This window comes from Schistocerca serialis, chromosome 2 (assembly GCF_023864345.2).
Source record: "Schistocerca serialis cubense isolate TAMUIC-IGC-003099 chromosome 2, iqSchSeri2.2, whole genome shotgun sequence".
NCBI lineage: Eukaryota > Metazoa > Arthropoda > Insecta > Orthoptera > Acrididae > Schistocerca > Schistocerca serialis.
This window is the reverse complement of record NC_064639.1, coordinates 817791571-817809087: the sequence shown is the minus strand read 5'-3', so window position 1 is coordinate 817809087 and position 17517 is coordinate 817791571. Positions and strand designations below refer to the sequence as shown.

The window sequence follows — 17517 nt, the reverse complement described above, 5'->3', positions numbered from 1 at the left end:
ATTACTTGTCACGATAAGGTCAAAAAGGGAGCAGTAGATAAAGAAACTTACAAAAACCTGAAAAGAAAATATAGATCTGAAATTAAAATAGCCAAGTGTAAGGCAAATGGTGATTTCATTAAAAAATCACACAATAAATGTAAGGCTGCATGGAAAGTAATAAAAGCAGAGCTAGGTATGGATATAAACTACAAAGACAACACAAATGCTGCTAACGTCACTGCTGATGATTTCAATCACTTTTTTGTCAACTCTGCCAATCTTAGCCTTCCAACCCATAGCAACCAGAATTCCAATTCAACACATACACCTATTTCTCACCCCATATCTGGCAGAAATTTTCAACAAAACATTACAAACATAGTGTCAGCTTGTAAATGGAGAGAAGTACAAGTAACTTATATAATTAAAGCAACCTCTAAATTAGGATACTCTAGATCTGAAGATGTGTATGGCCTGTCAAACTATGTAATTAAAAAAGTTGTAGATCTCATAACATACCCCCTTTGCATACTGATAAACTGGATGCTCTCGAGTGGACACTTTCCAGAATGTCTCAAAAAAACAGTTGTCATACCATTATACAAAAAGGGTGACAAGTCCTGTATCAATAATTATAGACCAATTTCACTTGTGCCTATTCTTTCAAAAATAATAGAACATTGCATAATGCAGCAAATATGCATACACCTATCAGACAATAATATATTAAATGATTCTCAGTATGGATTCAGGTCAAACTTATCAACAGTCAAAGCAGTTGAAAACCTTCTCTCTTTTGTACTAAGTGCATTCAAGTCAGAATTATCTGCTGAAGCCATTCTAATTGACTTGAGTAAGGCTTTCGACTCAGTTAACCACAAATTATTATTAGATAAACTGTGTTGCTATGGAATCAAACACCTGGAACTCTCACTAATTGAATCATACCTCAGCAATAGAAAACAAATAGTAAAGCATAATGACCAACAGTCACAGACTTTAAGTATAAAACGAGGTGTTCCTCAGGGCTCAGTGCTTGGCCCTCTACTATTTATATTGTTTGTAAATGACTTTCCGAACAACTTACCCTGTAAATCTATCCTCTATGCTGATGACACAACATTAGCTAATTCTGGAAAGGATATAAACATATTGAAGGAGGAAAGTGAAGAGTGTCTCAAAATATCTAATATCTGGTTTAAAGCTAATGACTTATCTATGAACCATGAAAAGACTGTCAAGATAATCTTCAGTTTATCAAACAGTAACATGGAGTTATCATCTGTTAAACTACTAGGAATACACATTGACTCAAAATTAACCTGGGACACACATACAGATTATGTATGTCGAAAGCTATCACGAGTTATCTACCTACTAGCCAAACTACACACATGTGTTACACAAGATTTATTGCTTCAGTCATACTATGCCTTCTTTCATTGCCATCTACAATGTGGCATTCTTTTATGGGGTAACTCTCCAGGAGCCAAAAAAATTTTCACTTGGCAGAAGAAAGCAATTAGACGTTTGTACGGAATCACTGACAACAAGACCTCATGTAGACCTTATTTTAGAGACTTAAAAATTCTCACAGTCCCATCTCTTTACCTATATTGTTGCCTATTAAACATAAAAGAAAACTTAAACCACTACACTATAAGGAAATCGGTTCATCAACACAATACTCAACAAACAAATATGATTGATATACCCACAACCAGGCTTAAGAAAACCCAATCTAGCTATGAATACATAGGCATAAAATTATTCAACACTTTACCCGTACAGGCTCAATTGGTTTCAATGGATATTTTCAAAACTAAAACCAAAGTGTGGATGAAGAAAAATACTTTCTACAGTGTAGAAGAATTTCAGAATAGTTGTAAAGATGATCTAATTTATTGATAAACTAAGGCTTACTATTATGTATAGTTATGGATGTAGAGGCAGCTAGCTATAAGCTAATAGGGTACAACACTATCTTTTTTTTTTCCATGTAATATTTTTGCTATATGAAACATAATGTACAAATAGCTATAATACTTCTGACAACATTGATTGCATGTTAATGCTGATAAATTATGGCTTACTGTTATGTACGGATCTAGGTGTAGAGGCTGTTGTAAGCTAATAGTTTACAACATTGCTATATTTTTACTATGTAATATTTTGGTATGTAAAACATAATGTACAAATAGCTGTAACTCTTCTGACGACATCGATTGCATGTAGGTGCTGAAAGATGGATAAAATAAATAAATAAATAAAACAGCGAGGGTTGTGCACTGTGAGTGATATAGTAAGCTACTGGCTACACTGTATTATAGTATTAGCTAAAATGTTATTCTGGTGGACTCTGTTTGTAATAGTCAAACTACTATTTCACATGATTATTGTTGACTTGATGAAATGTTCTTGAAAATGTACTTAAGATACATTCAATTTAACATAATAAAGTAGCATACCTTATTTTTCATCTTTAAATTGAGTCGATCAAGAGCAGCAGATTCTCCACCAGGAAAAATTGTTGGTTTTAATAGTTTCTCATTCACTCCAAGCTCAATAAGGGTTGGCACGCAATGATTATGATCATCAATCTTCACAGAATTTAAAGTTATTCTCTCAGACAATTTAGATGGTGAGTTCACAGGTTTCTCAGGTGGCCCAATGATGTCTACCAATGACAGCAACTTCTGATATGTTAGAGGAGGTTTCCCCATATTTTTCTGTACAATACTGCAAAAAAGAAATAAAAAACATGGATATTTACAACAACAAAACTGGAACAGAAGAAATAAAAGGATGGTCATTTCTCTCTAGTAATGACTAAGACATAAATCAAATATATTTTTTCTTTACTCATTGTTACCTAGCATTTGTTGCAACTTAATTATCTATCTAAATCCAAAATATTGTCATTAAAAACATTGCTTCTGGATTTTTTTCCTGAAAACCAGAGTGAACATTGCTGAACAATTGGATTATGGGTGGATTTTCCTCAGCAAAATAAAGATTCTGAAATCTAGTTATTCAGAACATTTAAATTGAAGGGAGTGGTACTGTAGACATTCCTGTAATAATGAAAAAAAATAACTGAGCTGCACCCACTATTGCCAAAAAGACATTTAGAAATAGTATCTTTGGATACAGCTGGACCCTGTCCACAAGGGAAATGGGGTGTAAAATATATTGTTGCTTTGTATTATGGTTTTTTTTTTTTTTTTTCAAAATACATCAAACTGCATGCTGTGCAGTTGGTGACTGCAAGGATCATCATTAGAAGAATCACAGAAGACTATATCTTGTGGGTAGGAGAGCTAGAAATATTATTAACTGATAATGCATCATATTTTGTAGGTAACAACAGAAAGGAGTCATTAACACTAACAAAACAAAACACATACTAGTGTCCACCTACAGGGAAGCCCGATAGAGAAATATTTAAAGAATTCAATAGCTTCACTCGCACCTATACCTCTCAAAAACATACAAAATGGATCAAGTATGTTAAGCCATTCCAACAAATCATCAACAATCTTCCCCATACCTCTACTGGCTTTACATCAATTGAATTAATGTTTGGAAAGAAGATTGGTAGATGACTGGGAAATACCACTGCCTAAAATTCCTAGAAAAGAAATTCCACTTGAGGATAAAATACGCCAGGTGTTGGTCAATCTTGAGAAAAAGGCAAAGCAAAGAAAGAGATCAATGGTAAGAAATCAGGACACACTGTTCAGTTCCATGCAGGTCAACAGGTACTCCTAAGAAAACACCAAAAATCCACAAAGAATGGGAATTAAACCACAAATGGCAGCTTTGTATATAGGGCTATTTGTCATATCTAAAATCTTACATCCAGGTGCTTATATGTTAGTCTATGACTCTAAGTGAATGGTGGAAAGGACAAAGGACTCCAGCCACATAAGGATTTGTGGGAATTTGTGCACTAGGCAAAGTTAGCATAGGTTAAAAAACCAAGAAGTCGTATACATATACACATAATGACATAGTTCATTTGCACCTGTAAATCGCAATTTTATGCTTAATATTAAGGAAAGACATTCATATACTTATTTCATGTTTGTTGTTGAATAGAATGTAAGTTTTACTTATTTAAGATTTCGATTAAATGTCCATGAGCCATCGAAAGCTCTGGAAACACTTCCATTGTCAAACCCAAGATTTATTTTAATAATCTTTGCACTCTCTAAAGACACTGTAGTAATAAGCCTGAGACACAAAACACATGATGTAATGAAGACAGGGGGAGACTAAGCACACGCAATGGGCCTAGCTTAAAGGTCAACAGCTGCTATGCATGCGCACAGCACAGCATAGTCCAACACACTGCATAGCCAACAGACTGAAGCAGCTTAGCAAATGAACACCAACCAAATTGTACTTTAGAAATTTTACAATATAGGTTAACTACTATAGCAGTGAACAGTCTACACTACAAAGCTGAAACTAAAAGGAGAGAAGAATTGATCTAAGGAATATTTACAGCGGACAAAATAAAAAAATTATCTACGAAAAAATATCCAGACACTGTATTACTACGTACAGTATTTAAACATTAACAAGCTCTGCATACAAGCTACACTAAACACTGTAGGAGGATATCTATATACAATGAAGGAAGGAATAGGTGTTAAGTTTTGAATAAGCTACGAAAGATAATGAGATTGTGCCCCACATATGACAATACTTGTATTAACACTTGCAATTCAGCATTGTAGCATATTCTCCAGCCTTCTTCCTCCATTATTGGACCATAGATTTTGTGTAGTATTTTCCACTCACAGATTTTTAGTGCATTTTTGTCATGTTCTGTCAACATCCATACCTCTGACCCATATGTGATAACTGGTCAGACTAGGGAGTTTTATATTAGCAGTTTTGTTTTTCTTGTAACAAGGTGATTTCTGGAAAATTGCATGTTTGCAAAGTAAGCTCTGTTTCCTGCTTGTATTCTTTCCCTTATAGCTTTTCCAATACTGTTATCATTAGCTGAAAGAGGACATTCCTTTGAAGCATTTCCCATTGATGTTTAGGTCTTTTGGGGTTCTGGCCACAGATGGTGACATTATCATATATTTTGTTTTGTTTTCATTTACTATGGGGCCAATTTTTAAGGCCTCTGTTCCCACTGTCCAGTATATTTCTTGTAGCGTATTGATATTTCTTCCTACTATAGCAATGTCACCAGTGTATGCACATATCTGGCAAGTTTTCATAAATATGGTGCCTCTTTTGTTGATTTTATTTACTACACTATGCAGAGCTGTATTGAACAAGACAGTGGAGAGACTATCACCTTGCTTCACGCCTTTATTAAAGTGTTAATACAAAGTACATAATAAAATTTGTGAAAATACAATGGCCAGAACACGTAGAGAGAATGGCAGACGATAGGATTCCAAAGAAAATGATAACACGTGTGATCCATTCAGCAAGGTGAAAAGGGAGACCTAGAAGAAGATGGATTGATGATGCAATAGTAGATCTCACCAGTAAGGGGCACCAGGGGCGGAAAAGAGCAGCAAACACCCAAGAGATGTGGATGAAGATCATTGAAGAAGCCAAGGCTCACCAAGGGCTGTAGCGTTACCGAAGAAGAGATGACAACACTTTTATTTTCAGATGCAAAAGGTAAATCGAAATGACAGCTACACTATAAACATTTGCGCTCTTGTAACATGAGTTGACTGATGAATACAGCTGCGTACAGATGGAAAATGAATATGTGTATATTGGAAAAGTGATGCATTAGTAGCCATCAAGCAACTACATGCCTAGTTTTAAGTTACTATTAAGTTTCCTTCCAGCGAATGTTGCATGAATGCGTCCTGGGATAAATGAGGAACACAATCGTTTCACGTTAGGTACCACAGCAAAAGGGTTGCACCATAATACACACATCAAAAAAAGTTTTGCATTACCCCAGTTCCCAGAATTCCTGAAGATAGATGTTGACTGTCGATATTCTATCACAGACACAGTCCCTTTGACTGTTCAGAGAAGCCACTAAACCTGCCCAAAGATGTAAACAACCAAGCATGAGCAACACCTACTAGACGGAGGGAGTTCCAGTCATTCCACCAGGAAGGAGATACGCCGGTTGTGTTGTGTTGTGTTTAGTTCAACCATGCCTAGACGGTCAACACCGTGGTTTGATCACATTTACATTATTACTTTGTGCGTGGAAGGGCTCTCAACAAGGGAAGTGTCCAGGCGTCTTGGAGTGAACCAAAGCAATGTTGTTCGGACATGGAGGAAATACAGAGAGACAGGAACTGTTGATGACATGCCTTGCTCAGGCCACCCAAGGGCTACTACTGCAGTGGATGACCACTACCTACAGATTATGGCTCAGAGGAACCCTGACAGCAACGCCACCATGTTGAATAATACTTTTCATGCAGCCACAGGATGTCATGTTACAACTCAAACTGTGCGTAATAGGCTGCATGATCAACTTCACTCTCGACATCCATGGCAAAGTCCATCTTTGCAACCACAACACCACGCAATGCGGTACAGATGGGCCCAACAACATGCCAAATGGACCACTCAGGATTGACATCACGTTCTCTTCACCAATGAGTGTCACATATGCCTTCAACCAGACAATCATCAGAGATGTGTTTGGAGGCAACCCGGTCAGGCTGAACGCCTTAGACACACTGTCCAGTGAGTGCAGCAAGGTGGAGGTTCCCTGCTGTTTTGAGGTGGATTTTTGTGGGCCTGATGTACGCCGCTGGTTGTCATGGAAGGCACCATAACGGCTGTATGATACGTGAATGCCATCCTCCAACCGATAGTGCAACCATATCAACAGCACACTGGTGAGGCATTTGTCTTCATGGACGACAATTCGCGCCCCCATCGTGCACATCTTGTGAATGACTTCCTTCAGGATAATGACATCGCAAGACTAGAGTGGCCAGCATGTTCTCCAGACATGAGCCCTATCGAATATGCCTGGGATAGATTGAAAAGGGCTGTTTATGGACGACGTAACCCACCAACCACTCTGAGGGATCTATGCCGAATCGCCGTTGAGGAGTGGGACAATCTGGACCAACAGTATCTTGATGAACTTGTGGATAGTATGTCACGACGAATACAGGCATGCATCAATGCAAGAGGATGTGCTACTGGGTACTGGTGTACAGCAATCTGGACCACCGCCTCCCTGAAGGTCTCGCTGTATGGTGGTACAACAAGCAATGTGTGGTTTTCATGAGCAATAAAAAGTGCAGACATGATGTTTATATTGATCTCTCTTCCAATTTTCTGTATAAGTTCCAGAACTCGGAATCGAGATGATGCAAAACTTATTTTGATGTGTGTATAAATAATTATAAGTATAAAAATATGTGTGCGAATGTATGTGTATGGAAAAGATACAGTACATCAAACATTATAAAAGTGAAATTGAAGTCTCATACTATCAAACCACAAGGGGTCAGACCAGGTACTATAAGGTGCTGATAAAGAGTATCATGCATGTGTGTTTATGGTGCATCAGCATATAATCACAAGCTACCCAAACATTGTCTTACAGCTATTCCAGCTATTCACTAACACAATCTTCGTAGCGATATATTTATACACATCATGTAGTGAAAAAGTTATAAGTCACAAACACTGAACAACGATCAGTGCAGGCATTTTCAAACAGTTGTGCTGATGACTAGTATAATATGGTACTGTACTGTCAGAATTACCAATAGGCAGGAAACACTAAATAAGTGAGTTAACACAAAAGCAATTATATGTTAACAAAGAATGTACTCAGCAGTTCTCTTATAGATATACACTCCTGGAAATTGAAATAAGAACACCGTGAATTCATTGTCCCAGGAAGGGGAAACTTTATTGACACATTCCTGGGGTCAGATACATCACATGATCACACTGACAGAACTACAGGCACATAGACACAGGCAACAGAGCATGCACAATGTCGGCACTAGTACAGTGTATATCCACCTTTCGCAGCAATGCAGGCTGCTATTCTCCTATGGAGACGATCGTAGAGATGCTGGATGTAGTCCTGTGGAACGGCTTGCCATGCCATTTCCACCTGGCGCCTCAGTTGGACCAGCGTTCGTGCTGGACGTGCAGACCGCGTGAGACGACGCTTCATCCAGTCCCAAACATGCTCAATGGGGGACAGATCCGGAGATCTTGCTGGCCAGGGTAGTTGACTTACACCTTCTAGAGCACGTTGGGTGGCACGGGATACATGCGGACGTGCATTGTCCTGTTGAAACAGCAAGTTCCCTTGCCGGTCTAGGAATGGTAGAACGATGGGTTCGATGATGGTTTGGATGTACCGTGCACTATTCAGTGTCCCCTCAACGATCACCAGTGGTGTACGGCCAGTGTAGGAGATCGCTCCCCACACCATGATGCCGGGTGTTGGCCCTGTGTGCCTCGGTCGTATGCAGTCCTGATTGTGGCGCTCACCTGCACGGTGCCAAACACGCATACGACCATCATTGGCACCAAGGCAGAAGCGACTCTCATCGTTGAAGACGACACGTCTCCATTCGTCCCTCCATTCACGCCTGTCGCGACACCACTGGAGGCTGGCTGCACGATGTTGGGGCGTGAGCGGAAGACGGCCTAACGGTGTGCGGGACCGTAGCCCAGCTTCATGGAGACGGTTGCGAATGGTCCTCGCCGATACCCCAGGAGCAACAGTGTCCCTAATTTGCTGGGAAGTGGCGGTGCGGTCCCCTACGGCACTGCGTAGGATCCTACGGTCTTGGCGTTCATCCGTGCGTCGCTGCGGTCCGGTCCCAGGTCGACGGGCACGTGCACCTTCCGCCGACCACTGGCGACAACATCGATGTACTGTGGAGACCTCACACCCCGCGTGTTGAGCAATTCGGCGGTACGTCCACCCGGCCTCCCGCATGCCCACTATACGCCCTCGCTCAAAGTCCGTCAACTGCACATACGGTTCACGTCCACGCTGTCGCGGCATGCTACCAGTGTTAAAGACTGCGATGGAGCTCCGTATGCCACGGCAAACTGGCTGACACTGACGGCGGCGGTGCACAAATGCTGCGCAGCTAGCGCCATTCGACGGCCAACACCGCGGTTCCTGGTGTGTCCGCTGTGCCGTGCGTGTGATCATTGCTTGTACAGCCCTCTCGCAGTGTCCGGAGCAAGTATGGTGGGTCTGACACACCGTTGTCAATGTGTTCTTTTTTCCATTTCCAGGAGTGTACGAAGGACTGTCATAACTGAGTAAAATGAATGCTTCTTCCTTTCTAAATAACCATTTCTGTAGACTAGTAGACACATTCTAGTAGACTTGCAAGAGGCCTGGGTAAGTGTAGCTATGTTGGCTTATTGTGATTTGTATGCCATGAAATTTTCTTCTCTTCAGCATCTGGAATGACAGATGCTCATGTCAAGAGGATGCGTGAATGGGGGTTTATGCTCGTGTCAATACGATGCATGAACGGAGGTTTATGCTCTTCATGCGAAATTTATGTAAACGTGTTGTCCTGTTAATATTGAAAGATGAAACTTAAATTGGGTTGACAAATGTCTTATGTAAAGCAAAACTATGTGAATATGAAACTTAAAAATACCAGCTGCTTGTAATGAATATATAAAATAAAAGGTATTGACCTTGAGCAAAAGGTTGTAAAACGTTGTAAAATTGTAATGTAATGCTGAAAAGTTCCATGGGGTCAAGAGGGTATAAAGGAATGAGTATAGTAGTAATAGTTTTGAGTGGTGCCCTTACAGCAAGAAATGTAACTAACACCTTAGACACACACACACACACACACACACACACAGATGTAAATACCTAGTTTAATACAATAATGAGGTATCGTTACATTCATTTCTATGTATTTCATTGTAAGACCAGGGCTATGTTGAAAGATGGCATCTCAAAAAAGGACTGTCAAGTTATACAAACACTTAACAAATGCAACCAACTAGTGGACCTATGGGTCAAAGTGAAAAACGAGTGTGAGTGGTTACCAAAAGCAAAACATTTCAACATTCGGTAGAGGGTTCAGAATAACATAGAAAACATTGTTAACTTACCTTGACCTCGATCAAATGTCAATGTGGTACTAAACCCACAAGATGGGTTTGATCACTGAAATATGTGAATTACGATGGTGAACCACTGCCCTGGGCCATAAATTATGAGCCTACTCATTGCAGCATTGATAATGCAAGAACTGTTTGTCCACGACAAGTTGCAACTGGCGCAGAGGCTGTCAGGCTGCCCCCACATTATGGCTGCCAATTGGGGAGGAGCGGGGAGGGGAAGCCAGTTTCGGCTGCTTGCAGCAGTACTGGCACCACTATCCATGTTTCGTACTTAACACGAAATCAGAGACGGCACTCGCAGAAATACTGCGCACTTAAAAGACACTTGTAATTTATTGACATATTCATACTCAAGAGTTTTATCTGCAACTTATGTATTACATATTTATCACAAATAATGAAAAATGAAAGTAGATGAATGTATAACTTACAGCACTATGAATCAAAAGTCAAAAACATGAATTTTGAAACTGTTTGCGCACTGCATCTGTTAAATACGGCACAGCAGTAATGTTTACAAAGTGTGATTAACTGTGCCTGAAAGAAATTGTCAAAATGATGTTCACTATAGGTCACTGTCATCTGTATTTGACTCAAGATCATCTTTGTCATAGCTTGAGGGCACGGTATTGATCATACCTTAATCAATGGCCATTTACTTTATTCCATCCCGTGTCCAATACTCTTGCACCAGTTGTTCCACCTTCCTGCAGTAACCTTGCCAGTCCTGTGCAGTAACTGAAAGGAAAGCTGCATCAACAATATTCTGCAGTCATTCCTTCGACATGTCACCAACGAACCGTTCCTTGAAACGGTCTTTTATTTTGGCCCATGCCAATTCTATTGGATTTAGATCGCAGTTGTAGTCCAGTAAACAGAATATTCCATGGCCTCTGCTATCAGTGATTTTATCCACAATTTACACTTTCACTGCTGGTTTGTTTCCTTTATAGACAACAGGTCAGTCTTCCTCATTGAATTGTTGCACTTTATTTGCTTGTCTTGCTAACACTCTAACATAATAATCCTAAAATCATATTTGTTAGGCTGTCTGTCAAACTTCCTGCTGTGGTATGGCGCATTATCCATACAATAATATGCGTGTGTGGAATATAGGAACCATCGTACCTGCAAACACTCCCCCCCACCCCCTCCATCAATGTTCAGCAGTTTCGGTTGGTAACTTCAAGACAAGAAATTCGCAAGTTAGTGAAAACAATTTCTTGCATGAAAATTTTTGCCAAACTAAAACTGTATGCCAGACTGGGTTCCCATGTTTGAGTTCCAGCCTGGCACACAATTTAATTTGTCAAGACGTTTCAGATAAACACACACTTTGCTCTAGAGTGAAAATTCATTCAAGTTTCTTGCATCTTGCTGCAAGTACTTGCCGAATTTGTCATTTTGTGGCAGTTTTTCTTAAACTTACAGAAGTTGTGTGTGTTCAGTACTGATATGAAAAAGTCAGAGTCGAAAATGAGAATGGCACAAAGACACATGGTCAAAACAAACTTACCGTTGGAACCACCAATCAAGGAAGCGCAAAATGAGTTTACCAATCAATTTGTTTCACGAGAAAGGAAAGTAGAATGGCAGTATAGATGTCTTTAAATTTTAGCTGATTTTTTAAAATGTTACTGTAAACCTAAATGCATCACATTTATAATAAAAGCAGTAAATACTGCTTGCAAAAATCAAAGAGCAATTAAAACTATTGGTGAGATATGGCGCCACATTTTTGTCTCCTGTTATTGAATATTTGATTATACAGCAGTCGAGATGTTCGAAATTTGCATATGACATCCTCAAAGCTTTTAATCTAAGTAGAGTTGTCTGGTTTTACTTAATCGAGTAGTGTTTCTTGGTAACATCAATATACACTACTCTAACATTTTTCTATTTTTTTATTTTTGTTTTTCATCAAATTTTATTCCTTAATAACAATGCAACAACAGTGAAGACTGCTCTGGTTTTAAAGAACAACTACACTTCTGCAGCAAGTACTTGTAGAAATTTCCTGAAATAAACTTTCCCCAGTTACTTGAACGAATAACTTGAGTAAGATTTTGTTCTTAATGTAAACATCTCAGCAAGTGCTTACAAAAGTTACTTGCTAGTAAACACAAGCCTTTCATAATACGTCGCATCTAGGGCAGCTTGATGTTGGCAGTGCCCGGAGATAAATAAATATCTTTTAAATGGTGTTGATTTTCTCTGCTTCCGGCAGCAAAAGCACAATCATCAAATTATTGTGGCCAAACAGTATACATGGGCCACAGTGCATCACTTTGAAACAATGTGATGAACACTTCCAGCAAACTTTGTGATACAAACTGAAATGATATCACAAACTCAGACAGCCTGATATCACCAACTCATACAGCCTATCTGAAGCTGCAGGACCAATGAACTCACACGGTGTACACCATGTGACATGCACAAGCTTAACGCTGCCAGTAGAAGGCAACAGTTATACTCCAATAAGTGGAGCAAAAACTTTGACTTCCAAATTGTTATAAATTATCTGTAAGCATTAATGTACATATTATAACACTGACATGTCCTTGGCAAAGAAGAAATTAAAATTTTAGCCACCACTAAAGTTCTTTCATACCCATTCAGGGCAAAAATCATAATTTAAAGTGTTTAAAGATAAAAAAAATTGAAGATGTTGTATTGCGCCGCCACTGTATACTGTCGTCCAGTGATAACGGACAATGTCAGTACACAGTAGGGGGCAGCTGTGTAGGTACCTATAAGGTTTATCTACGTAGACAAATGAGACACATTAATTCATACAGGCACTAGTTGAATGCACCAAAGATATATTAATTCAAAGTATGACACATTAATATAATCAGAGAGTGTGGAGGAAAAATTAAAAATTATGCAACTTCAGATTTTTTACAATACCTCTCTTGTTTTAATGCTTCTTATATAGCTCTTCTGTTCTTGTCTGCCGCAGTGTACAGACGTATTTTTGTTTCTATGTGTCTAACAACTAAAACGTGTATAGTGTAATATTGTGCCCTGCCCGCAATGTAATTTCCTATCAAAATATCAAGAGTTAAAGATATAATTTAACCACTGAGTCAATGAACTGTGCTGCAAGTCAGCAAATATGTGTGCCCAGGAAAATGAGAGCGGCGTAAAATTATCATCTGTATTTTGTTCTATATAAGAATGCGGATCATCTTTTCTCTCTCTTCTTTAGTCACGTGCCTTTCCAACAGCATCTTACATCATCAGTCTCTTATTTTCTTCCATTTTGTTCAAATGAACTGAAATTGTATTCCTGTTAGGAATTTGTTTAATTGTGCCATTATTATTGCCAATTACGATTACTGATATGACTTTACTATGAATACTTTTTTCTTTCGCTCCACAGTCGGGCTAAGATTATTGTAATTTCTCCGTATTTCTCCAGAATACGGCAAAAATTCTTTGTTATGTCCAAAACTGTGAGATTATTGCATGAGATGTCAGATGGTTGTATAAAAAGCTTCTTTCATTAAATACTAATTGTTTAATTTGGCATTTATGTTTTCATTTCATAGTAACGAGCCCCCCCCCCCCCCCCCCTCCCATGACCCTGGACCTTGCCGTTGGTGGGGAGGCTTGCGTGCCTCAGCGATACAGATAGCCGTACTGTAGGTGCAACCACAACGGAGGGGTATCTGTTGAGAGGCCAGACAAACGCGTGGTTCCTGAAGAGGGGCAGCAACCTTTTCAGTAGTTGCAGGGCCGACAGTCTGGATGATTGACTGATCCGGCCTTGTGCCTTGTAACATTAACCAAAACGGCCTTACTATGCTGGTACTGCGAACGGCTGAAAGCAATAGGAAACTACGGCTGTAATTTTTCCCGAGGGCATGCAGCTTTACTGTATGGTTAAATGATGATGGCGTCCTCTTGGGTAAAATATTCCGGAGGTAAAATAGTCCCCCATTCAGATCTCTGGGCAGGGACTACTCAAGAGGATGTCGTCATCAGGAGAAAGAAAACTGGCGTTCTATGGATCGGAGCGTGGAATGTCAGATCCCTTAATCGGACAAGTAGGTTAGAAAATTTAAAAAGGGAAATGGATAGGTTAAAGTTAGATATAGTGGGAATTAGGGAAGTTTGGTGGCAGGAGGAACAAGACTTTTGGTCAGGCGAATACAGGCTTATAAATACAAAATCAAATACGGGTAATGCAGGAGTAGGTTTAATAATGAATAAAAAAATAGGAGTCCGGGTAAGCTACTACGAACAGCATAGTGAACGCATTATTGTGGCCAAGATAGACATGAAGCCCACGCCTACTACAGTAGTACAAGTTTATATGCCAACTAGCTCTGCAGATGATGAAGAAATTGAAGAAATGTATGATGAAACCAAAGAAATTATTCAGATAGTGAAGGGAGACGAAAATTTAATTCTGGAATTCGGTAGTAGGAAAAGGGAGAGAAGGAAACATAGTAGGTGAATATGGACTGGAGCTAAGAAATGAAAGAGGAAGCCGTCTGGTAGAATTTTGCACAGAGCACAACTTAATCATAGCTAACACTTGGTTCAAGAATCATAAAAGAAGGCTGTATACATGGAAGAAGCCTGGAGATACTGACAGGTTTCAGATAGATTATATAATGGTAAGACAGAGATTTAGGAACCAGGTTTTAAATTGTAGGATGTTTCCAGGGGCAGATGTGGACTCTGACCACAATCTATTGGTTATGAACTGTAGACTAAAACTGAAGAGACTGCAAAAAGGTAGGAATTTAAGGAGATGGGACCTGGATAAACTGACTAAACCAGAGGTTGTACAGAATTTCAGGGACAGCATAAGGGAACAATTGACAAGAATGGGGGAAAGAATGGGTAGCTTTGAGGGATGAAGTAGTGAAGGCAGCAGAGGATAAAGTAGGTAAAAAGACGAGGGCTAGTAGAAAGCCTTGGGTGACAGAAGAAATGTTGAATTTAATTGATGAAAGGAGAAAATATAAAAATGTAGTAAATGAAGCAGGCAAAAAGGAATACAAACGTCTCAAAAATGAGATCGACAGGGAGTGCAAAATGGCTAAGCAGGGATGACTAGAGGACAAATGTAAGGATGTAGAGGCTTATCTCACTAGGGGTAAGATAGATACACCCTACAGGAAAATTAAAGAGACCCTTGGAGAAAAGAGAACCACTTGTATGATTATCAAGAGCTCAGATGGAAACCCAGTTCTAAGCAAAGAGGGGAAAGCAGAAAGGTGGAAGGAGTATATAGAGGGTCTATACAAGGGCGATGTACTTGAGGACAATATTATGGAAATGGAAGAGGACGTAGATGAAGATGAAATGGGAGATACGATACTACGTGAAGAGTTTGATAGAGCACTGAAAGACCTGAGTCGAAACAAGGCCCCGGGAGCAGACAACATTCCATTAGAACTACTGACGGCCTTGGGAGAGCCAGTCCTGACAAAACTCTACCATCTGGTGAGGAAGATGTATGAGACAGGTGAAATACCCTCAGACTTCAAGAAGAATATAATAATTCCAATACCAAAGAATGCAAGTGTTGACAGATGTGAAAATTACCGAACAATCAGTTTAATAAGCCACAGCTGCAAAATACTAACGCAAATTCTTTACAGACGAATGGAAAAACTAGTAGAAGCCGACCTCGGGGAAGATCAGTTTGGATTCTGTAGAAATATTGGAACACGTGAGGCAATACTGACCCTACGACTTATCTTAGAAGCTAGATTAAGGAAAGGCAAACCTACGTTTCTAGCATTTGTAGACTTAGAGAAAGCTTTTGACAATGTTGACTGGAATACTCTCTTTCAAATTCTGAAGGTGGCAGGGGTAAAATACAGGGAGCGAAAGGCTATTTACAATTTGTACAGAAACCAGATGGCAGTTATTAGAGTCAAGGGACATGACAGGGAAGCAGCGATTGGGAAGGGAGTGAGACAGGGTTGTAGCCTTTCCCCGATGTTATTCAATCTGTATATTGAGCAAGCAGTGAAGGAAACAAAAGAAAAATTTGGAGTAGGTATTAAAATCCATGGAGAAGAAGTAAAAACTTTGGGTTTGCCGATGACATTGTAATTCTGTCAGAGACAGCAAAGGACTTGGAAGAGCAGTTGAACGGAATGGATAGTGTCTTGAAGGGAGGATATAAGAAGAACATCAACAAAAGCAAAATGAGGATAATGGAATGTAGTCGAATTAAGCCGGGTGATGCTGAGGGAATTAGATTAGGAAATGAAACACTTAAAGTAGTAAAGGAGTTTTGCTATTTGGGGAGCAAAATAACTGATGATGGTCGAAGTAGAGAGGATATAAAATATAGGCTGGCAATGGCAAGGAAAGCGTTTCTGAAGAAGAGAAATTTGTTAACATTGAGTGTAGATTTAAGTGTCAGGAAGTCGTTTCAGAAAGTATTTGTATGGAGTGTAGCCATGTATGGATGTGAAACATGGACGATAAATAGTTTGGACAAGAAGAGAATAGAAGCTTTCGAAATGTGGTGCTACAGAAGAATGCTGAAGGTTAGATGGGTAGATCACATAACTAATGAGGAGGTACTGAATAGGATTGGGGAGAAGAGAAGTTTGTGGCACAACTTGACTATCAGTTGGTAGGACATGTTCTGAGGCATCAAGGGATCACCCATTTAGTATTGGAGGGCAGTGTGGAGGGTAAAAATCATAGAGGGAGACCAAGAGATGAATACACTAAGCAGATTCAGAAGGATGTTGGTTGCAGTAGGTACTGGGAGATGAAGAATCTTGCACAGGATAGAGTAGCATGGAGAGCTGCATCAAACCAGTCTCAGGACTGAAGACCACAACAACAACAGTAACGATCATCAATCCCCAATTTATAAATGTTACAGATTTTGCTTTACTACATTTTTTCTTACATTGCCAATGCGATACCTATGAAATTAAATCCAACTATTCTGAATTTTCTTGCAAGGCAAGAAGACAGCTAGTAATTTCCCTGAGATTATAGAAACCCAAATTAAATGGTTTTCAGCACATCAAGAGTCTACCGACCTTCACTTCAAACAATAAAAAAAGGTAAAAAAGAGTAGAATAAACTAAGAAGTGAGGTGATTTTTTTTTTACATAGTTGATAATTTCGTGTGCATTTTTGGACAAAAAATAATTTTCGTTTTAGAAACTAAGAAAGTGGTGTGTGTGTGTGTGTGTGTGTGTGTGTGTGTGTGTGTGTGTGTGTGCGTGTGTGTGCGCGCGTGCATGTGAAATATTTAAGTTCATTTTACTTTTCATTTAGTAGATTATCTTTTAATTATTTATTTATTATCAATTATTATTATTATTATTATTATTATAGCTCATGAAAGAAAAGTATTTTATTTCCACAAGCATCAGGTACACCTGTTCCCTCTATGCACATCATGAGCCATTGCAACAAATCTTCAGATGC

At 39.3% G+C, this 17517-nt stretch overlaps 1 protein-coding gene across 1 annotated transcript in view; it reads right to left on the bottom strand.

Moving 5' to 3' along the window:
* Window positions 1–17517, bottom strand: part of LOC126458062 (cryptochrome-1) — a 75229-nt gene that overhangs the window by 37422 nt on the left and 20290 nt on the right. The window contains exon 4 of the mRNA XM_050094862.1: window positions 2451–2721. Coding sequence (XP_049950819.1) covers window positions 2451–2721 — 271 coding nt within the window. The remainder of the gene's footprint in view (window positions 1–2450; window positions 2722–17517) is intronic.